The sequence below is a fragment of the Hippichthys cyanospilos genome, chromosome 1 (assembly GCF_059441005.1).
Source record: "Hippichthys cyanospilos isolate Australia breed blue-spotted pipefish chromosome 1, RoL_Hcya_1.0, whole genome shotgun sequence".
Lineage (NCBI taxonomy): Eukaryota > Metazoa > Chordata > Actinopteri > Syngnathiformes > Syngnathidae > Hippichthys > Hippichthys cyanospilos.
This window is the reverse complement of record NC_142369.1, coordinates 15,397,249-15,421,882: the sequence shown is the minus strand read 5'-3', so window position 1 is coordinate 15,421,882 and position 24,634 is coordinate 15,397,249. Positions and strand designations below refer to the sequence as shown.

The 24,634-nt window shown below is 39.7% G+C and overlaps 1 protein-coding gene across 5 annotated transcripts in view; it reads right to left on the bottom strand.

The window, feature by feature from the left end:
• The window catches only part of trpm3 (transient receptor potential cation channel, subfamily M, member 3), a 112,255-nt gene extending 102,136 nt beyond the window's left edge, over positions 1 to 10,119 (bottom strand). For all 5 annotated transcript variants that reach the window (XM_088408804.1, XM_088408820.1, XM_088408811.1 and 2 more), the window contains exon 1: positions 9,622 to 10,119. In XM_088408804.1, coding sequence (XP_088264930.1) covers positions 9,622 to 9,711 — 90 coding nt within the window. In that variant the 5' untranslated portion in view covers positions 9,712 to 10,119. The remainder of the gene's footprint in view (positions 1 to 9,621) is intronic.
• Between the last annotated feature and the right edge of the window lie 14,515 nt (positions 10,120 to 24,634).

The window sequence follows — 24,634 nt, the reverse complement described above, 5'->3', positions numbered from 1 at the left end:
AATGAGGCTTTTTTTTTCAACATCCTTTTCAAATCTATTTTATTACAACAAACAAAACGAGATCAATGGTGCATTACAGGATACTAAGGTAAAGGAAAATAAAGCATTAATACATATTTAAGAGAGTTTATCTATTGTAATTAATGTTATAAACCTACTAAATAATGTGACCTTTAGTTTGGTAAGCAATTCACCAGCCTTGCTCCTACAGAATTCCCATTGTTACTGATTGATTTACCAGCAGCCAGATGATGTGAGTAAAAATTTAGCATCACATCACTATCCAGTGAAAAGCATTTGTAAGTCGTAAAGCACTGACAGCTGTGTTATAGTAATGCAGTAGTCAAGTCATATCTTTAGTAAATATTTGTAGGAAAAGCACATACAAACATAAATATACCCAGAGAGTTTAATGGAAGCCAGGATGTACGGAGGTATGTAACGTCTTCTTATTCCACAGATTCTATGTTTTGAAATGTGTGGCTTTTATTAATAAGAAAAAAAAAAATCTGATCAGAATTAAACAATTCACGCCGCAAGTTGCACATTGACAAAAAATATATCTTAAATGAGCTTGTAATGGTAAATAGGTATTCAGCCAGTATTAGTAACATTTTGTTGTTCAGTGATCACCTGTTTTGTTTGAACAGAGAACCTTTCTCTTAACATACAGTACATGATAAATCTCTGCATAGCTAGAATGAGACGACTTTGACTGACAAGTGAGTTCAACAAAGCCATATTTTATTCTTATCTTTCTACAGTTCCCCCTCGATCTTCTCTTTTACTTCACATTCTTACAGACCACCAGACTGCTCTGTTAATACTTGTCTTTGAAGCTTCAAATATACAGAAACCCCAAAAGTCCATTGTTTTCCAGACCATTTTACTCATCTCAAGTACACCCTAAAAATTCCACAACAAGCTGCAGTGTGAACATATCCCAGGGGTCATGAACTCCTGTCCTCAAGAGCCCCTATGCAACACCTACACATGATTCGAATATTTAGGGTAATTAGCAGGCTTCTGCAGAGCTTCTTGAAGAGATGATCAATATGAATCTGGCGTGTTAGAAAAGGGTTGCACCAACAACATGTGACTAGGTTTCCTTCACCCATAGAATTGGTGACCCATGACATAGGTGTTCAACTTAAAAATAAATAAATACAAAGATCTAAAAAGTGCATTTGCTGTAATGGGAATATATTTCCCAACCTCGTACTTTTGCTAAAATGTATGTATTTAAAGAACTACAATGCTCATGCTTGTGAATATGACCAACTTCTATACATTCAATACATGTCGTGCTCCAACTTGATGATGTAATATGCAGTGGAGGATCTTTTTATGTAATTCATTTATTTTTAGCAATAGACAGCTATATTTATTTTTTTTAGCAGCAGCATGCCTTCCCTCATGTATTTTGCATAAGACAGTGTTATATATGCTATATGATTGTGTGGGAGGGTGAAACAAAGAGGAAGAAGGGACAAATGTGTGACTTACTAAAAGCAGTAAATGGAGGAGGACAGGGAGACATAACAAACAACTGGTCAAGAATGACTTGCCGTACCTTAAATGTAAAAGAAAAAACTTAAAACCATTTAGAATTTTGATAATGAAGGAAAATTAAACCTCATCATTTTTGTGCATCAACCTTTCAAAATGTGACAGCAGAAAACTCCTCACTTAAGGGTGATTGCTCATTGCATGTCATTTAGTCAAATTTCTGAAACTCTTTCCATTTGACCACCACTGAATGTCTTGTAAGTAGGCATGGGACGATACCAGAATCTGACGGTACGATAACCTTGTGCAAAAGCATACACGGTACCACGATATTGAAATTACAGCTTTTTTTGGTAAATAGCCATTTTTCTAGATTATTTAAACAGGTTTATTTTTAAACAAAATATATGATATGCCATTTGTTACAATAACAAACATTAACTATACATAATTATATTAAAATGCACTATATTTTGAAAAATTATTGATTTGAAGTTAACTTCCATCATTTGATAGTAGCTTATTTCAAATCAATAATTCAACTATGTGCATTAATTAATAGAACTGTACAATATGGATTCTGTCATTTCATGTTGAGGGTTCGCTTTCTTGACCCACACTTTGGCTCGATAGTCTGCTCGAATCCGTGACTTTTTCCTCATGATTTGAGTCTTGCGGCTTATAGTCAAGTGCGGCTTATCCGCTGTTTTTTTCCCACCGGTCAAGCAATATCCGTAAAATTAGCATAAACATGTTAGCCGCGTTAGCCGAGGAAGTTAGCTGCAGTAGCTGACTAACGACTAATGACCAACAGTTTGTTTTAAATATAATCATAGGTCTAGTTATCATTACACGGGGGGTGGCACTTCTCGGGAGGCGGCCATGTTTGTTATAGCTACCGAGAATGGTAAATGCGGCACCTGCAGCACCTCCTGCTGTCTGTAATGAAAAACGGTCTAAGTCTTACACACTATCTCTTTAAGGCAGATGACGCGAGAGGGAAAAAAAGAAAACTTACCGATTTTGTCAAAGTTGGACGGTTTTAAATAACTGACTTTCAAAATCGCAATATATTTCCATTACGTTTATCGGCCCATGCGCACTTGAATGATTAGCTAGTATAAAGATACACTTGTTGATAGGAGAAATGCAAACATGTTACGCCTCTACTGTCAAAGGTTTTCTGATGAAATGTCAATGAATAAAGGGTAGTCATTTTTAAACAGCAGTATCTGGAAAAGACTTGTATCACTTTGTCAGCCTTAAGCCACAACGGTGCAAATTAGATTTTGGCTTGAACCCTTTTCCCATCTGTCCCTGATCACCAGGCTTTAAATACATCGCGGGTATTGGGTGCAGTGTACAAAGGATCAACTACTTTACTGAACTCACTTTAAAGAAGCAAGGTTGATACCTGTGTTTCATTTTTTGGAACATGACTGATGTTGGGCAAAGATTTGTTCACTTCATTTTTGAGCCTCAATTACTGAAATTAATCATCCACTTGAAATAATATTTTCCGGATCCAAGAGGTGAAAAATAATCCAGAAAAAAATAACAATGTGCAGTATCTTATCGAAATGACGAGGTGGATGCACCTGAATACAAAAGAGCTTTAAAGTGGCATTTTCCTTTATCCGTCAAATTTGATTTGCGGTCACTTGAGTCTCTCAAATTTGCACAAAAATCCCAGTCTTAAATTTGGAAAAGAGTCATCCGTCAATGTTGTCAATAGCAGAGAAGCAAGTCACAGGCTGACGGAGATGAGATTTCAAGTATCTTTGATCAAATCGTCATCCGTCACATGCAATGAAGGAAATAAACGGTGGGGAAAAGACAAAAGGAAAAAAAATTAAGGCTGCCAGAGCAAAGCAACAAGTTAAAGGAGCCGAAAAGAGACAACAACTAAACCTGGACCCCAAAGGGGGAAAACATCTTAAATGAGAATTTTAAACATGAAACAAAGCTTGAGAACAACTGTTGTCCAACAAGTAAGAATATGCCGGTTTAAAGAAAACGGTTAAACATGGAAATGAAAGCTTGTTTACAATCGTAAAACCTTCTGGGCAGTATATCATGTCACTCACTGTAAATTTGGCAGGCCTATGATTCCCATTGTAATAATTAAAAAGCAAAAAGTGATAGCCTACACTATATTGGCAAACTAAAACATTTGGCTTGCCTGATTAGCTTGGCAGCCTAAACTTGCTAGCACCATGATGTAAGAATTCAGCTGACAATGCAGACAACCTCATTGTTCTTGTTTTTTTTTTTTTTTAACTTTGTTATTAATGTTTGTTTGTTATTAATGTGTGCAAACTTTTGACAGCAACTCTTTTTGTCCGGATGTGCTTTCCTGAAAGAATTAAGCTCTTAGAGTTATTTCATATTGGAGGAAATTCCAAACTCCATTCTTTACGATGAATTGTTATATAGTGCTTATCTGACTCTTATTGATGCAACCGAATGCTTTACACTGTGGCGATGTAAGAAAAAGAATATATTCAAATTAGTCGGCAGGCTTAGTGGAAGGAAACCTAAGGATGGCCTCCTGTGGCTTCACTCGTCTCAATGGTGAGTAAGCAGCATTGTTAGTCCATTCATAAATAAGTCAGTGGGCATAGTGGGAAGGTCAATTTAAAAAGGTTTCAATGTCTTCCAAATTGGAGTCATTTTCTGGTCCTTTCAAGCATATTTTTTGTGTGCAAAGAAGACATTAAGATATAGGTCAGATTTTTAGCATGAGCAAAAAACACAGGCTATGTATCTACAGGACTGAAGTATAAGAGCAACGAGCAGACAGTACAGTGTGATCAGTCAAGTCGTCCATATTGTGTGAGCAGTTCAATCATTACCTTTGACTTTCTGTCGCAAGCAATTTACTCAAAGGGTGTGAGTTGGAATCTAAACTTTTTCCCAGGCCATCTTAAGAAGGCCATTGCTCTTGTGCAGTGACACCACCCGACCACAGGTCGATGGCGACCTAATTTAATTATTTGCCAGATGCTTTGTCAGGATAAATGTAGTTCATTGTGCTTTATAGTTAGTATCATTAAAAACATTCCACAAAATCAAAAAATAATCATTCACACCAGCAAAAATAATCAATCTTATCTCATATCACTAAGACTTTTTTTTCACTAAGACTTTTTTTTTTTTGGGTATCCTCCTCCTTGAGTGACCAAGTGTCACTCAATCACTCGTTGACAGCTTTGTGTGCAGTATGATTGTCGGTTGTATTACATAGACAACATCATTGCTCCAAACAGTAATGGTTTCATTTTAAAATGTCATGATAGGTAAATGGAAAAAATACTATAAAAGATCACAATTTAATATGCTCAAAGAAAGCACGTAAATATTGATTGCTTTGCATCAAATTGGTCACTGCATTCCAATACACCACAACCATTTTTCAGTTGTTTATTTTCAAGCACACATTTGAATTGCACAAAGAACATACAGGGACCCAAGGAATAAACTACTGTGAGTTAACAATAGTCTGCAAACGATGGCAAATGTAGCAAAGTCTTGAACGTGTTTGGAGACTAAAGATTGTAAATGATGAGGATTTGTCCCTGGGTAAATAAATGATCAATATCTTGGTCTGCCTTCAGTTGGTCTTTAAATCCCACGCATTTGCAAACACACGTACATGCACAAAGACAATACATTCCCACTTTAAATCGAGCCTCAGTCTCAATAACTTTATTTGAAGCAGGAACCTACGTTTGTAATTTACAAAGGTAAATTACAACAGTCTTTTTTCTTCATTTCAAAGAGTGTGACTTATAATATACTGTGTGTGTGTGTGTGTGTATATATATATATATATATATATATATATATATATATATATATATATATATATATATATATATATATATATATATATATATATATATATATATATATATATATATATATATATATATACACACACACACACCTTGTCAAGCAGGTCAAGGTAATTTATTAGTTACACTTTGTCACTCAAAGCAGCTTGGAGTGTTCAATTGCTCAACAGACAGACAGGGATTGCATTTGCTGCAACATTAACTGTATCAGCAGGACCGCAATAAAAATGCACATTTATACTGGTTAAAGAGGACAGAGAACACATCTGACAGCCTATTTGCTGGCTTCACACTCACATGCACATAAACTAGAGGGCAGCGGAGGGCAGGTAATAACTCATCATGTGAGGAAAGTGCTTGCCATGCAAGAATCTCTATGACAGGTCTGTTAAATTCATTTCACACTGAGAGCTTGGCATCTGCCTCCGAGCATTCAAATACAATATCGCAGTCACACCCCTGACAGACTATGCTATCTACTTTTATACATGTAAATACCTCATTGAGTTTAGGGCTTGGGAAAAAATAAAGTCAACCAAGCCGGGTAAATCGAAGTCAAAGTAGACGATGGATAACAGGAAGTTAATGACCTCATAGCAGCTCACAGGCAGCTCCACTCGCAAGTTTACTTATGAAATTTTGTCAACGCTCCTGAAATTGACTTTAAAAACACTATTACATTACTGTAACATATAAGCGTATGTATGTGTGAGTGTACTACTATTGATTGAGAGGTGATCTTAAAAGTAATCGCTAGCCGGCTAATGCTAATCAAAATTGCTAGCAAAAGCAAATTTTATTGGTGTCTAAAAATTCATATGCAAAGGACATAAAAAATAATGCGTTTCCATATACTGTACTGATAATAACTAACAAAGAATGAGTCGCTATAGCCACCCACTTCAACTCACATTCAACCTTAGCTGATTATTTTATTATTTATTATTACTGTATTTTAAAAATTTATGAGGGGGGCAGGGCGGGGGGAATATTTGGAATAATCAAGAGGAAAATCAATTTTAAAAAGATTCGATAATGACAGCCCTGATTGACTTGACAGTATGGTTGCATCAACAGTAGTGTTTTCTAAGTATGAGTGCAAAGATGCACATTTACATGCGCCTCAATAAACACGATATTTGATAATGTTTCGCTGTTTCCCCACCTGCCGACATCCATGCTGGCTTCAAGCACACGTCCATGGGCTGAAGGAGACAAGTTAATCCATATTTTTCTTTTCATAATGCGCCAAAGTCCGTTGACAAAAATGAGCCATATGTTATTATGGCGATGCTTGACAAAAGTGCATTTTTTGCGATGTTCTGTGCAAACACTCTAAAATGGATGCATACTTTATCAAATTACTTATATATAATCATATTAAGCTTGTAAATGACATCACTTATCTCACATTCAAATTTATGTTATTCAACCACAGATACAAATACAGTATGTGGAAAAAAATGGGTCTGTTTTGAGTTATGCAGGTTGAAAACGAGGAAAAGAAACTCAACTTGTACTCGGAGAAATACGGCACATGCCAGGATGGTAAAATGGTGTTGATGTCATAGTATTGGAACAATATTATACAGTAAGTCTGAGTATGGGTACAGGTGAATGTTCAGTTTTGGCACCATGTATATGGAGTGATGGACCATCTCTCTCGTTTGACCTTCCTTGCTGTTTGTCAAGTGGACTATCTGGAGCGTTACCATAACATAAAGTACCAGTATCTATTACAGTAGCCTGTCAGGCATTTATTTATTTTTTTTAACATATTTTTATCCATGGAAAAGTTGGCCAAGCATATTTTACAGTATATTGCTGTGACAGTAAAACTTTTATTCCCTCATAGTTACATGTGTGACAGTCTCTAGAAACTGCAACAATGACAGCAGAAACTTTGCAAGATTCTACGCCGCTCAGCTTGTGCACCACAGGAAAAAAAAGTGATGCAAGGAAGGGAAGCCTCCTGCTCACAATAAACAAATCCTGCTATCGTCTGCATTTTCACAGTCGCACAATTCCGTGATTGCCGTAGCGTTCCTCACAGTGCCTCACACAAAGTGCCTGCAAACTCCCATTTACCTTCATCTCATGTTATTATACAGTACAGCATATTTCACATTAATTTCAGCAAGCACTCTGATCAACCGTGCACTCAAGTTAGCACTGTGTTAAATCCATCAGATGTACAGTACATAGGTTATAAAAGCTACTGGACACTGGCTTGGATGGGAGGGCTTTCTAACAATTCTGAACTTTGAAATTGACATTATTGTGTGCTAAAGTCACTGCAGCAAATCAGAAAATATTATTACGAAAGAACGAATGCTATTCATTTTCATTGTACGAACGAGATAGGAGAGCTTCCTCCTGTTCAGTGCATGCATCAAGAGTCAAGTCAAGTCTAAATTAAAATAAATATCCATAAACAACTTTTACTCTACTACTACTACTATGTGAAGATTAAGAAAATATGCACGTGTCTCTCCAGAATTCCCCTGGAAATGTTGCTTTCCATACACTCCAATACAGACAGAATTAGCACAGGAGACAAAAGCTAAAGCTCGCCCCAAGTGTTTTGTCATTTTAAACATGATAAATAGGGTTTACACAATCACGATTCTGGATCGTATTAGAAAGTAAAAAAAAAAAAAAAATCTAAACAGAAAATGGGCCAGTCTATTTAAACTACTTATTTACGTTGCTTTGAACGTTGCTATTCATGTGGGACTGGGACTGGCCCAAAATATCTGCTGATCTTATCAGATCTGTGTCAAATATTGAGTGTAGTTGTACTGTATGTTGTCAAACTTAATATGTTCACTCTTTCATTGTGAAATATCAACTGACATGAAAACCTTTCAGAAATTTCTATTACATTTGTATATTCAGCTTCCAAAGTGAATTGGTAAGTGAAGTTTCACCATGTGCTTATTAATTGCTAATAGTAGCCAAAACAGTCCACCCTGTCATTGTCCACCCTGTCAGCAAGCATGCATATTTTGCTGTTTGTGTGCCCCCCCCCCCCCCCCCCGCCCCCATAGCATAACATCTACTCAATGCAATGAATATTAAGTGCTATTGAAAATTGCAGATTTTATGGGTGAAAGGGAAATGTTTCAAAGGCACCTTACAGACATTGACTTAGATGTTCCTTTAATGCTTTGGTATGAGTGCCATGAAAAAAAAAAACATAAAAAAGCAGACCATAGAGTTAAACCTATGATGCATAGAACTCAGTAGTAGTGAGATATGCTCACATGAACTAATGCAGCTATAGTGACACTTTTTACCCGAGAATTCTTTTTTTTAACTACACAACCTGTGTGTGTTCAACTTCAGAGGTTTGTCTGACTGAACTGGGCACAAAAACAAACCCTTCATGTGAGATTGAAGAATCAAACCATTTTGCACACATCCAGGCATGCTCACTCACGCACACGCACACGCACGCACGCGCACACACACACGCAGACGAACGAATGCACATTCAATCAAGTGTCACAATGAAATCCTTTTAAGCAGGCTATACATATGCAAATGCTTGACATGCGACACCAGCTGTGTGCTTCGCCATCGGAGCAAAGAACTTCTTCCAAGAGCCTCTCATATCAGGAGGGGATGAAGTGGCTCACAAATACACACATGAATAATAATGGCTCTGCACGTGTCTGTAAACAAGTATTACAGACTATTACACAACTCACATTTAGAGCTGACACGCATGTCCTGAGTTGATGGCAAGATGTGCTAGGATGACACCTATTGTCTATTTTTCACAAAACAAAAAAGCTGTCCATCAAAGTGTGCCCTTGAACCAGTTCAAAAGCACGCCAAATTTAGCTTGACACTACCAAATTGCCATAGACAATATCCAGAACCTCCTGAGTGCAAGCGTCATTCTTTAACATTTTGGCTCATCAGTTTGTACAAATCTCTGAACGAAACTCCAAATTCACACTACTCCGCTTTTACTCTTTAAATTATTGTATTGTTCATTTCTCGAATCCTCACAAAATGTCCTTTCATTGTTTCACTCTCATTCATCACGCCACTCTCCATCTTTGTTCTTCCCACCATAGCAGTTTTTACGCTAGCAGTTCTGCCGCACGTGTGCATTCCTGGAAACATCAATTCCTGAGTACATTTAAAGACATGCAAAGATCTGAGACATGGCCGTGAGGGCATCCCCCATTTACAAGCCCTTTCATTTAAGTACCGCAGTAGCCCAGCTTTATGTTCTTTTTACCTTGAGTAGGCGTACAGATGGCAGGAACGCTGCGTGGCACAGTTTCCTGATAGTCCAGTTGATTGGCCGCGGAGCATCTAGTTGGTTCATGGTGCCCACTCTTCTCGGTGCCTGGAAGCTTCCCCCGGCACCAAGATCAAGAAGGGGCAGATATGGGAGAAGATCTCCAGCTCCAAGCAGCGCAGAGCGCACAAGTCCCAGGGCATGACCTTCCAGGCGCAACCATCAACCACTCCCGCCAGCGGCACCACTTTGAAGCCTTTACTTCCCAGAGGAGAGGAAGCGTCCTGTTCTCAGGTCCCTCTACCCGCTCACCTCCCTCCCTGCCGCCCCCCCTTCCTCAGGCCCACAAAGATCCAGAGTCTGTAGCAAAGCTGGAGAACCGGGAACGCTACTTTCTACTTCCACCCGTTGCCATCCGAGCCTCAAACAAGAGTGTGCGGTATTTCCCCAAGTGGAGATAAGAGCGTGCAGAGTGAGGGGGATGCAGGTAGAGAAAGAAAGAGAGGAAGGAGAGTGGGGGGTGAGAAAAAAAGAGAGGGAAGCAGTGCAGTGCAGAACAGCGCAGAAGGGAAGGGGGAGCGAGATGGAACGCATAAACGGAGCAGCGTGACGGGCGACGAGTTACGTTTGAGGCTGCCTTCCAACCACTGTCTCCCAAGATGGGAGAGAAAGACACAGAGAGGAGGAGGAGACAGAATGGGAACATTTGATAACCAACCTGAAATTAACAGAAAATTGGGTAAAAATCATGCAAATAAAGACGATGATAAAGAAGTGATGAGACAGAAGAGAAAAGCAGGAGAAATTGGAATGAAGGCAATGCAGCACTGAATGATGGTCAAGGGGAAACTGAAGAAACCAGTGGCGGCTTACAGAGGGAATTGTGATAGAGCCTTAAAATGGAAGCGCGCGCTCGCACGCACGGACACGCACACATGCGTGCGCACACACGCGTGCATTCACACACTCACACACACAAACAGAAAAATGAAATTTAACCGCCACGTCTACAAAGGAGTGCGACCTACTTATAGATGTGCAGATGCGCCTTAAATTCGTTACGCAAGATATTAAAAACTGTGGATGTCAGTTTTCCGTCTTAGGATTCTCACCAGCTTCCCTTGTGTGCTTCTGTGCATTTAATCTAATCAGGCTTAAAGCAACATAAGGTAATTTTTAAAACTAGGTTTACTCGTGTATTTTCTTCTAATGCGATTGGTGACAGCGTCTGTACCTTAGATACAATCTTCACCGATGTACTCCAGAGGACTTGTTCGTAGAATGCAGGCTGTTTCTTTCAGGCACAGAAAGTTCGAGTGGCAAGGGTACAAGAGCAGCACACTGGGCAGTGTAAGTTTCAGTGTCAGTGTAAGTTAGGTTTAAGTATTTTTACACATAATGAGAGCAAGCAATCAAGCGAGTAGATCTTTAGTTATTTGCCTGTTTCCGAAAATGTGTCCCATATTTTCATCCATTATGTAAACAAATAGTGGATCTAATTTACATAAGGCATATTGATATTTCCATCCATATATTCAACTAGGCTGGTCTACGAGCGAAAGAAACTTCCAAGCAACGGCCAGAATCGGGCAACACCATCAGAAAAAACATCAAGCATAAACACACACATCCTCCATGGCTGTGACACCCATTCAAAGACAAAATTGCAGAGCCAAGCAATCTTATGTTTCTTAACATGAATCTATATGATTATCGTATGAGGTGTGTGAAGTGACCCTTCATGAGCTTCACCTTACCATGGTGGAAGGGTTTGCGTTTTCCAATGCTCCAAGGCGCTAAGTTGTCTGGTGAGGTTCCAGACTAAGTATGGCTCAGAGACCCATTATGATGAGTACAAACATTGGAGTCAAGATTCCTTTGCCCAGTCGCGGGTCAGCGGAGCCCCCCTTTGGAGCCAGGTGTGGAAGTGCCCGGTGGCCAGGGCTACACCTGGGCTGAGCTTAAAGGAACAATGTGGGTTCCCTTTCCCATGGGCTCACCACCTGTGGGAAGGGCCAAAGGGGTCCGATGCTTTGTGAGCTGAGCGGCTACATAGGGTAGGTCTAAGGAGATAGAATGTTACCTCTCTAGCCGGCAAGGTGGCTGAGTTGGTGCATGAGTCAGAAAAGTTCGGACTAGATATATAGTAGTCTGGCTCACCTCCACACACAGCTTGGGCTCTGGTACCAGTCATCTCGAGAGAGGTTGGACACTCTTCCACTCTAGAGTCGACCGATGTGAGAGGCGCCAAGCAGGTGTGGGCCAACATCCAATGTGGAGCATGTTACACAAGTGGACTAGAGTGTAGCCTCCCTCCACCCTCTGGTGGGGGGACGGGTTCTGAGTCTTGTTTGTGCCTACTACAACCGGGTGATGATATCGATATATTTTAATTCAAAGTGACGTGCGTATTACAATACGACATTAAGTTTCCCTGATATCAAGTATCAATTTTGATACACCTTGTAATATTTTCTAATATTTTATTTGGACAAAGTATTTGATGAATAAATTATAACTATCAATTCCTTATTTTTTTTGTTTTTCTGTTTTTTTTTTTTTGTTTCACCAACGCAAGTGACATCACAGATCTGATCAAAACCATAACAATCACGATGTTCTAGCATAAAGGTATTGGCACCAGGACACCATAGACCGCTGTTCAATGATCGCCCTTGTGGTTATTTCATCAGATTTGGGGACACATACTTTGGACACGGGGGTGAAGAGAGGGGCGGAGCTGTCAACTGGCGACCTGGCAGACACCAACGTATCATAAGGGTCTGCTGGGAATGTCTAGCCGAGTTCCCTGTAAGAATGTGTTTCGACACCCATTTCCGGCAGAATTTCTCCCACATCCTAGGGTAGGTAATGGACATTAAGTCTGAGTGGACCATATTCCGCAACTCTATTGTCGACATGGTTGATTGGAGTTGTGGCCGCAAGGTGGTCGGTGCCTGCTGCGGCGCCAATTCCAGAGACTTCTGATGGACTCCAGCCGTAAGGGAAGGCGTTGGGCTCAAGAAACAGCCCTATCGGGCATTTTTGGCCTGTGGGATTCCAGCGGCAGCGGACATGTACTGACTGTCCAAAAGGATTGGTTGAGCTTTGCTTTTTACAGATGATGTGGTCCTACTGGCTCCTCCAGGTCGCCAACTCCAACTTTCACTGGAGGGGTTCGCAGCAGAGTGAGAAGCAATTTGGATGAAGATCAGCAATTCCAAATCTGAGACCATAGACCATCCATCCGGTTTATCTGGGGTGGGGTCGCCGGGGCAGCAGCTTGAGCAGGGAAGTCCAGACTTCCCTCTCCACAGCTACTTCGTCCGGCTCCTTCAAGATGATCCCCAGGTGTTTGCAGGCTAGCCGAGAGACATAGACTCTCCAGCATGTCCTGGGTCGTCCCCGAGGCCTTCTCCCGGTGGCACATGACCGAAACACCTCACCAGGGAGGGATTCAGGAGGCATCCTAATCAGACGTCAAAGCCAACTCAACTGGCTCTTCTCAACATGGAGAAGCAGCAGCTCGATTGTGACCTCCTCCCAGATGACCAAGCTTCTCACTCTCTCTTTTAGGGACACCCTGTGGAGGAAACTCATTTCAGCTGCTTCTATCCGGGATCTCATTCTTTCATTCGCAAATACGGCAAATCCGAAATGTAGTTTTTCCATTTTGTCCTAATGCCGAGAGAGAGACAAAATCAGTTAAAAAAAAAGAAAGAAACAAGTCTCTGAAACAAAAAATCTACTGTGGCACTTCAAAATGGAGGGCATGCTTATGGAGCTGTGGGAAGCCCCAAAGTGCTTATTTTATGTCACCACCAAGTTCTCCACAGGCTTTTTTTTTTTTCTAATTCAAAATGTATCAATAAAAATAGTCCCAGTACCACCATCATTTCCTCCTCCATTAAGTCCTCTTCTATTATGTTCTTGTCTTGCCCGGTCATTGCTTCAACTCCGCTTTATTTTTGGTAGATCACAGTAAATGCTGTGAAGTTTCTGTCTTGAAGGGCATGATTCGAGATGGGTGGTGGTACATAATCTTTTTTATGTGTGGTGTGCTCTCTTGAGATTATCAGCACACACCGCACACAGTAAGATGGAAACTGTTAAATGTCTGATACACAATTCCTTCTTCAATAGAATCTGTAGAACAAGCCATCAAAAAACATGTTCATCAAACTAATTAAGTCATTTTCAAAGTGAGGAGGGGGCTTGCACCCACACCTGTTGTCTTCTTATAATATTGTAATGCTCCTACATCTCTCCCCCAAAGATCATTTCACAAGAAAAGCCACTAAGATATTAGATCGATAAAGTCTAGTAAAACAAACAAAAAAATGCTTGTCATTTCTAACATACTATAGTTTTTATAGTCTTTTCCGTTTTTTTAGCTTAGCTGTTCTACATGAAAAAAACAAAAACACTGACTGGTGGGTCAAAATTGCAATTTTCCACTTTTAGAGGTGTAGCAGAGGTTGTATCAGAACCGTAAAATAGAGACAAGACAACAATGTCTGCATGTAAGGCATTGTCTACAACACAAAGTTCACTTTTCTGACCTGTAGAACCATGGCTTGTGATAAATATAGTCACAAAATTATAATTAATAAAGTATTCCAATCCTTAAAGCTAGAGCTGTGTGTCGTGTCTCGTAAAGCTGAAAGGCTTCAAATGAGATGACCTAACTGGAAAAGAACATTCAAAGTTTAATTTTATTTTTTTCTCATGGAATAGTTTGTGCTTCTCTGTTTCAGTTACTGATTACTCGGTGTATAAAATACTAATTAAAACAAAGCATGACCGGACAATACAAATTAACATCCCAAGATGTGAAAGATTTTGCATGCCTGGATTTGTTGGGAAGTGAATGTGGTCTTTGGGTGTTAGAATGAACTTACAAAGGGAGTCATGATGACACATTGCTCATTAGGGAGAATATCAGCAAATATATAAGTAAAATTGCACATCAGCTGCAGACATGGGATAATACAAGAATTAGTTTAGCTAAGTGCATGTGCAAATAAAAGGCAGGCTTACAATATAAATACAGCAGCTTGTCTTAAAATTACAAACATTAAGGGGAAAAAAGAAGCTGAGGGGTACTAAAAGCAACTGATTTTCCAAGGCTGTTATGCCACAAGCAACATAAGGTAATTGAAGCACATGAAATTTACTCATAAAATGAAGATAGGAATAACCACAAAACCTTACTATAGTATAATATTAGATTACCTATTGTATTATTATTGTAACCCTTTCTATAATTACTGCCTTTGTATATGCCACATTGCACGAACTGTGAATTTAAAATATCCCAATTCATCTTTAGGCCAGTTCATAATCACAGTGGGTGTGTTACGATGTTGACAGTCTGCAACTGACATTAAGAATCTCCTCACCACCCATCACCTCCCCAGGGGACCTCCAAGACCTCGGAGGAGCTGTCCATCATGTGCATTGCTATTCAGTGGGGAGACCGTGTGGACATACATGTGTGTTCTGTGCTCATTCTTTACAGCAGCCCTTGACTTCCCTCCTTTTGTGTGTTGATATTTCATTGTGTGTGTAGTCACTTTTGAACCACACAAATTGAACGCCCCCTTCTCCTTATTAGGCCATGCGTGAGTATGTGTATTTTCCTTCATATTTCAACCCTGAAATAGGAATGTGGAAGATAACTCAAGCAGCCTTTCCCGTCTTCTGACTCTAGATGGCAGCCTATTAATGCAAAATAATCATCTGAGCCTGGGCTGATGCAAAAGCATACAAACTGTAATTCGGAACGTGAATTGATCGCATAGTCACGAGTGTCTAAAGAAGAAAACAATATTTCCTAGACCACGAGGGGGCATTACACACACATGCACTTGGCTCATCAAATCAGTTTTACTGTTTTAGGTGGTGCTGAAGGGTTGCATCAATGTTCACAGTATTAATAGATATTCAAACACTTGCAGACAAGATAGGACAAGATGAAATTTAGATTTCCCTCAAAGGGAGATTAACTTGGCAGATGCACACTTTTTGCTGTGAATTATTAAGTGTTTCATTTCTGTGGGCATAATAAATGTGCGTCATCCATATGTGGGATTTAAAGAACAACAAAAAGAGATTTAAATTATTGCCATTTTGATCAAGAATTCAACACTGTTAACAAAGTATGCATAACCTTATTATGGAGTGAGTACATTTTCTCTAGTGGGGATCATGTGAGATATGCATTTAATACATTCCATAATGGTGTGGAGCAAGACTGACTAGGTGTTCTGTGACAGCCGAGCTCCTCGTTGAGGCAAAGCACCGCAGTACATGCTGACCCTGTGACATCATCTATCTGCCCAATGACAGGAGTGACGGCAAGGTCCTTTCCCACTTGTCAATCAAACAAAATCAAGCCGTGTGCTCACGAGAAGATGGCAGACGGAAAGTGATTGAAGTCAGAAACTTGGGAGACGCATTAATATAAAACGCAGGAATATAAACTCTGCGGATGACCTGCCCCATCAAAAAATACATTTTCCACAGGGCACCGATATGATCACATTTCTGAAAGAAAAAAAAAACATAACTGTAGGCATGTGCTTACAAAGTTGTCCCTTATGGATGGATGGTGGAAAAAAACTGTTATCTAATTTGGCTGCCTCTGTGTGATGCTTATTCCCAGGAGGATGCTTGGGATGTGACAGTTCAATACCTCTCTGAATACACACTCACACATGCAAGCACAGCAGCCCTCTACTTCCCTTGCCCTAAGGAAGCAGGAAGACCTCTGCTGAGTCGAGTATCATTCTCCATCTGGAGAGGCACAATGATTATGAGCCAGCGTATGCTTCAGCACCATACGCATACACACGTGCCCATTTTCTCTCTTAAATATCTTGATGATTCATGTGCATTTTGTAGTTCTTAACAGCACTTCCTCCAAAAGTCTTGAATCAAATTACAGTAAAGTGCTGTGTTACTACTGTAGTAATCTCAAGTGTTTGGCATTTGGTAACAACAAAAACATCTACAAATATTGTGTGTTCCGCTCTCTCATCGTCACTGCCATTTATCACCACCAGAAGCGTTACCAGCAGGCTAAAAGGAGTTGCTGACCAGACATCCTTGTTATCGACTGAGCATACAATTAAAGAGGATGGAAAATATTTCAAACAGTGACACGATTCAGTCCACTCATCATAGGCTCTTTCTATTTTAATTTAACTCGACAGAACACAACCCAAAACAATGCTCAAGCAAAAGGTGAGGCCTTTATTTCTATTGTTGCACTTTTTTTTTGAAATCTTTGACAGAAATTGCCAGTCCAGTATTTTACAACTTATGTGAGTAGAATTTCAAATAAATAAAACCAACTGAGAATGACATGGTGAAGTCAACTGGAACGACAATCACGTTAAAGACAGCATTTCCCATTTACTTGAGCTCATCATAGAGCAGGAACCTCATTTACAACATGTGGTAAGTCTCAACGCTACTCAGATGGCTGTTTACACGCCTCAGTTGCTGCATTTCTTTTAGTCGGCAACGGCATTCCAATGAGCAGAGCCATTAACAATTTTATGTTTGTGCGAGAATGACACCATCAATTAACTGACAAAAATGTTTCACCATCATTTACGGATGATAAGTTTCTCGGGAGCATAAGTGGCACCAGTCAAAAATGGCAAGATGAAGAAAAAAGTACAGGACTCTCAGAAGTTGCAGTTTTGGACTCAAAATAGTGAAACGTGGATACTACCTTTGGACACAATATGACACAGGCTCCTAGTAAAGGTAGGTCATTATAAATTAAAAAGAAAAAAAAGGACGAAGCTCGAAGCAGAAGTTTCAAGTCCAATGGGAGCTCATTTGTGAAACTACTTGTAACACCATAAGAGCACTCAATTACTGCAACTTCAAATGTTCTGCATCTGCCCATTACCATAAAAGACCATGTACAGTGCTGGAGAAATCATCCCTGCTCATAAAGAGAAATTAAGGGTTGAAGGTCTTGCTCAAGCATGCTTTACTAGTTCCGCTGGAGGAGTCACTAAAATCCCAATTATATGACAACCACTCTAACTCCTGATCCTGGGGAGAGTGAAAAAAAAAATCACGGAAAGCAAGAAGCAACACGCATGGGGATAAATCGCGGGGTACAGGCTGCTGGAAGATTTAGTTTTCGACATTACGTGTTTACTTTAACGGTTTTTTAACTAATTAACTTTGTGAAAATTAAGCATAGCATCCTAAATTATTATGTCTGGGTTATGGAATGGTCAATTCTCCTTGGGTCCTTTGACAGGGGCTTCATGAATCTAAGCTATTCCACAGTATTACCATTTTAATATGTGCAAATATAAAGACATATTCTGAACCACATATCCAAAAGGTTGTCGTTAGACAAGAAAACATATGTGAGAAAGCATGATTTTTAAATCAAATCATTCAGGTGGAGAGAGGGAAACTGCAATATTTTTCCTTCTAGTTAAATTCAATCCCTCGGTCAATACTAAAGCAAGCTGTGAGCAGGTTTGACAAAGAAACAACAAGAGTTGTTCTTCTCTGCAACAGAACTGACGCATGTGGCAATCGACCACCATTTGAGACACTAGTATCAGTGAATTCAAACAAAATTGTTTTTCGGATGTGTCTTTACCACTGTGAAGACCTGAACACCAGCTAAAGGTTGAAAACATCAGAAAAGATTATTCTTATCTCTTGAATTCAAGCTGTGCTGTTCAAGTTGCAGAGGCATGTGAAGCAAGCGAATGTCCTAGAAAGACAGTCAAGGCGACAAGAGGATAGGATTTGGGGGGAAACAAGTGAAAAGGCAAGTTAAATACATTTCTGTTCACATCCCCATGTTGTTTTGATAGAAGTGTTCTTTTGCATAATGTTGCTGAGTTAAAACAACTGAAGCGGCTAAAGCTTCATGGAAATGCGTTTGAGAAAGAGAACACACGTGCTTATTTGTACTTATAACAATGTTAGCAATTCACCAGGGGCATTACTGAAACAATGAATATGCTGGGACCAAATCAGCCCAAATTGTGTATTTTTAAATTCATTAGTCGCTTAACTGGAGGGCAAGACTGCACACAAAGTACACGTTTATTCATTTTGGTATTAACATGGTGTGAAACACTTAAGTTACGCTCAGAGTAAATGCAAATTATGACTGGATCCAAACAAATCTCTCAAATCATTTGACAGGATACTTTTGGATCATTGGCTGTGTTTACATGCAGTCAATAACCTTTAAAAAAAAAAAAAAAAAAAAATTATATATATATATATATATATATATATATATATATATATATATATATATATATATATATATATATATATATATATATATATATATATATATATATATATATATATATATATATATATTGGCAATACTCAGATGTTTGAATGCCATGTAAAGACACACTAACTCCAATATGCTCATATTTGGGTTTTTAATATCCCAAATGACACAGATTACCCTTTTTTCCAACCTAAATAAGTGGTCATGTCTTTCGGGTTACGTCTTTGAACAGGTCACTAGTTTGTGTTCTGCACGTGCTCTAACGGCAAGCAAGCTGAGCATTTTCGGTACTAAAGTACTGTATTCCTCCTTGTACAAGCTGATCTCGTGCATAAATCAACTCCCCTTTTTTTACTTTAATTTGGGTGAATTTTACAAAAAATGTGTGTATAAGTCTATCCCTGACTTTAACACATATAGCTGTCCAATTGAAATGCATGGTCTGTGACATTAAAATGACGAAATGACGTTACTTTTAGAGGCATTTCTTCATTGTATATTGAATAACATACTGTTGTGGTTTTGGAGGGAAAGGGGGAGGCGCGGAAAGTAGACAAGTGTGAGGCAATGTACGCGTGCACGTAGACGCAAAATCTGAAACTAATGTTGCAACAATAAAACGATTGAACAAAGAGTCAATGCTTTTTTTTTTTTTTTTTTTTTACACAGCTGAATATTAATTTGTTGAAAAGCCCTAAAGGGCATCATCACTATCTGACACGCCAAATAGCTCCTCCCATTTAAGTCCCGGACATCTTTCTTCTTCCTGCTCGACATTTGCGCAAAATCACATTACTCTTCCAAGGATAGTCATCTTCAGAACCCTCCAATTGGTTTGAAATGGAGGTCTCCAGAAAACTTTGCTGAAGCCTTCTTTACCCAAGTGACGACGATACTTAAATTATGCTACGAGATGCCATTAATCGCCGAAGCAAGAGAGAGAAGAAAAAAGCTGTAATTATTTATATTGGGCGATGGCATTTAATCGCCGAAGAGAGAAAGGGAAGAATAAAAAGCCTTAGAGTTATGTTGGTTCAGTACTTACTGAGGAGCCTAATTTGAATACATTGAGTTGTGTCCAACACAACTAGGGGCCTCACATTGGGAGTGAGGAGAAAAACGATTGCTTTATTACTTTGGTGAGGGACAAAAATATGTGTTTTATTGATAGTAGAAAGTCCATCCATCCATTATCTACAGTTTGCCTGGTCGTGGGGCAACAGCTCAAGCAGGGGAGCCCAGACTTCCCTTTCCCCAGCCGCTTTGTCCAGCTTTTCGAAGGGGGATCCACAGGCATTTCCAGGCAGCTGAGAAACATAGTTTCTCCGGCATTTCCTGTGTCACTCCCGGCGTCCTAGCCAGATGTCCGAGCCACCTCACCTGGCTCATCTCAACATGGATGAGCAGTGACTTGACTGGGAGCCCCACCCAGATGATCAGGCTTTTCACCCCATATCGTTTTTTTGGTCAGACCCACATCTTTTGACAATAGGTAAGGGCAGGAACGTATATTAAATGGTAAATAGAGAGATTGGCCTTAAATTCAGCTCATTCACATTGCACAAATTCGCCTGTGGTTGTACCACTCCTTCCTGCCCTACCTAGCCCATGAACAAAACCTCTATATGCTTGAACTCCTTCACTTGGAGCAGGATGTCATCCCTGAGGAACACAATAGAAAGTGAGAAGTGAAAATGATGTCTTTTGGCATCATGACGTTATCCGTATAATGAAGATATTCTGGATGTTTCAGACACCCATATTTCCAAATAACCCAACCTTCATCCAATATTTGTTGCAGGGAAGCATAGCCAATTTTGGAGATGTTTATTAATATTGAAACCATTTAGCAAAATGAAGTTCTTTTAACATCGTCTAAAGGAATGCACAATCTAGAATCCATTACTAACACATTGGTGAGCAAAGTCACAGTCATTAAGAGGAGAAACATTTCCTCATTTAACACTGACCTTTACTGTCACTTCAAAAAAAAACAAAGACTGAGAAGCTGGAAAATAAAGCCAGGCCTTAATCATAAAATCAAGATTGTATCCTGATTATGACTGATAGGAAAAGCAACAAAATCCCTGATGGAAGGATTAGAGAATAGCAAATTCTGATTGATAAAGCAGGGCCACACAACAATCTTTTTTTTTTTTTTGTTCGGGGGGATTAGTACTATGTATTACAATGATAATTAAAAAAAACACAAAGCATGTTTGCAAAAACCCAGGTGTCTGTTTGACAGCATGATGATTCATTGGAGCAAACCATGGCAGTGCCAACCCAATTTAAGAGTAGCACTATATTTCACTCCCCGGAGAGATGAGATCACTTCAGTGCCCATCTGTTAATACCTTTAGCTCTCAAGTCCCTGCTGTCAATTCAGGGATCTGTGGGGAGACAACACACACTACCCACCACACAATACACACACATGCGCATAATACACACAAATCTATACCTGCTAGATTAGCTTTCGTGCTTGCCAAGCTAATCTTCTGAGTCAACAGAGCAATACAGGCATGGCTCAGTGTCACAAGGCATGAGAATGAACACTCACTCCTTTCGCTCCAATTCTGTCCAGCCAATTGCTATCTTAAAACTTCCTTTTTTGGATGCCATGAGGCTTTGCTAAGCATAGAAAGGCATATAAAGAACAACCTCACGAAAGGTAGAAAGGGAGATGGACTCTACCTGACCACAGGACTAATTGGAATATACCTTAAACTGGGACTGGGAGGCGATTTTTGGGTCATTGAACTTCAAAGTTCAGATAAAAAGTCTTTGAAGAGTGGGGAAGGAGTTTGGGGCCAGTCAAGTAACACGCTGTAATCCACAGATACCGCGATGAGAAAGTTCAGACTTCATCGTCGTTGTAGCAAAATACCAAATAGCCACAGGGACAAGCAAACATGCTAAGGCAGAACCCGTGCTCAGGGGCAGAAAACTCAGAGGGGTTACAAGAAAATGGTAATTGGCACTGCCAGAACAATTAAAAAAAAAGGTACTCTTTCATTTTTAAGTGAGTATTAGCTGCCATTTTGATGAGGTTTAGTAGTGACGAAATTAAATACATTTTCGACACGTAAGAAGACAAGTTGATTCTAACAATACCATTTTTCAAAGTCTGAGGCTTATTTAACTTCCTAAAAAATGAAGGATAGCATGCCAGAATCATGGGATCAAGGTTCCTGCTGCACATATCTTTCTTCTAATTTTTTGGCACCAATACTTTTTGAAAACTGCCATACCATGTCCAGAGACTGCTAATCTTCCCTCTCTGCAGAAATCAGTAAATTTCTTTTCTAGCACATACTGTACTTCAGTTGACCAGTGCTGACACTACCAAAGAGGGCAAGAAGTAATGACTCCCTGTTATCTGTAAAGTGCAAGAACTTCAATCATTATCATTGACGTGTGCAGTGTGATTTGAAATGAAAGCATGCGGTACATCTAAAAGCATACAGAGTATGCCCAGCACTAAAATAAAATGTACATTGGTTATGGATGAAACCAGTCAAGTGAAACAGTGAAATAGTACAGACTGATGGTCACTGTAGCAACGCGGGTATACCGTAATCACCATATTGCAGTTTGCTGTAATAAAACTATAACCAAAGCTCAGTGGGGTCCAGGCATTTGTTAATGGCTTTTATGGCAATGATGATTATTGCCACACCAAGCGTGCAGGCCACAAAGCATCAAGCTCACAGCATCAGACGCCTCAACTTCAAAGCTGCGGCTCAAAGGGGAACATCCACGGCTTTCCTTTCATAACCGTATCTACATTTAAAAACAACAAAATAGGGCTCAAAAAAGAACACATCAGGTCTGCTTCGTCAACGAGAGCCTGATTCAATTGAACCAGTGGTATTTTTGGGGGATGACAACTCAAAATACTTGGTGCGAGTTTAAGATTATTTTATATATATATATATATATATATATATATAGATAGAGAGAGAGAGAGAGAGAGAGAGAGAGAGATATAAAGATATAGATAGATAGATAGATAGATAGATAGATAGATAGATAGATAGATAGATAGATAGATAGAGAGGGGGGGTCACTGTTTAACATTTCGCGCAACATCTACCCAATGCTTGTGAGAAGAGAACAATAATGCAATACCTTTGATGGATTTTGGCATTTTCCAAGCACTGCCCACACACAGCCACAAAAATCAATGAAGGTTAGTTTTCAGAAGACAGCAGAAAGTAGGAGGGGAGAGATCATAATTCTGCATTGAAAAATTGAATGGGAGCTGTTTAAATGGCAGCTGTCTGAGGTTGAAGCATGAGTGAGCATCATTGAGACATTTCCCTCTCTCTCTCTTCTACTCTGTCTCCACTGCTGTTCCTCTCCTCCTGTGCCTGAATCAGAATACATTTGAAGAAGAAATTCCAATTACAAAGCTTTGATCAGAGCCCAGGCTGGAAATCTGACAAATCCATTTGAAAAGCCACTCATATAGTGATTGAGTGTGAGTACTGTACACTTTTATTACAGCACTCAGGTCGAGTGCCTTTCCCACCGCAAAGAACATGTGGTAAATTTAAAACGTGAGAAACTTAAAATCCCCATAGCACCATTGACATCTGGTGGACAAATTATTTTATTACAATTATTACCAAGGTATTCAGTACAACTGAGTAATGAACAATGACTTTTGGGTAAGTCATTTGTTACATTTTGATGTTATAACAACTACACAGTATGCAACCAGGCGTAAATGTGAAAATGAATAATTGCTTGTCTATTTGTAGCGTGTGATAAGCTAAAATAAGCCTCTGCACGTCCGCGACCCTACAGTAGTGAGGATAAGAGAGAAGATCTCTTCAGAGAGAATGTATGTAACCACGGCAAATAAACAAGATATAAAAGAGAACGTAATGTTCTGCTGCTGGTCACTTGTGAGCTAAGTTCAATAAACAGTCTGTGCAGTGTGTATGCATTCCAAGCGAGTATGAGTCTTTGTGTGACAAAACGTAACTATAGATGTGATTCTAACAATGTATGAAAAATAAATTATGGTTAATATAACTGGGACAGCTCGGTGGCACAGTGAATAGCACGTCCGCCTCACAGTTAAGGGGACACGAGTTCAAATCCACCTCGCTCTGGCCTTCCTGTGTGGGAGTTTGCTTGTTCTCCCCGAACCCGTGTGGGTTCACTCCGGGCACTAGGCATAGCCTTGCGCCATTTGCTACCCACACACGTAACACCGTTGGTGCCTAGGCGTCGAAATTATTGAACCGGTTTGATATTAAGTACCATCTGAGCTCCAAAATTGCCGAAGCACACAAGGCGTTGATGGCGAAATAGAGCGCCAACGGTGCATCGTGTGCGGCAGGTTTTACTCGACCACACTCAGCAAACTGGTCAGCCATGACTCATTATCTGATCCCTGAGCTAATGCGATCTTATTTTCAGTCGACTGGGTAGTGACAAAATGGCCTCCCCCATAGAAGGAGTTACCGGCATTATTTTTCCTGTGTAATTCATATTCCACAAATGCAGTGTTAAGAAGAAACCCTGTGTTTAGACCAGAGGGTGAGCATAGAACAGTATTGTTGCAAATAACATTTGGGGGTGGATCTCTCCTTTCAGGGAAAATATTAGAGCAAACTGAGATATGTACAGTATTATCATCAGCTATAACATTACTACACTGTCTGATTCTTTTTCAGTCTTGGCGTCCTA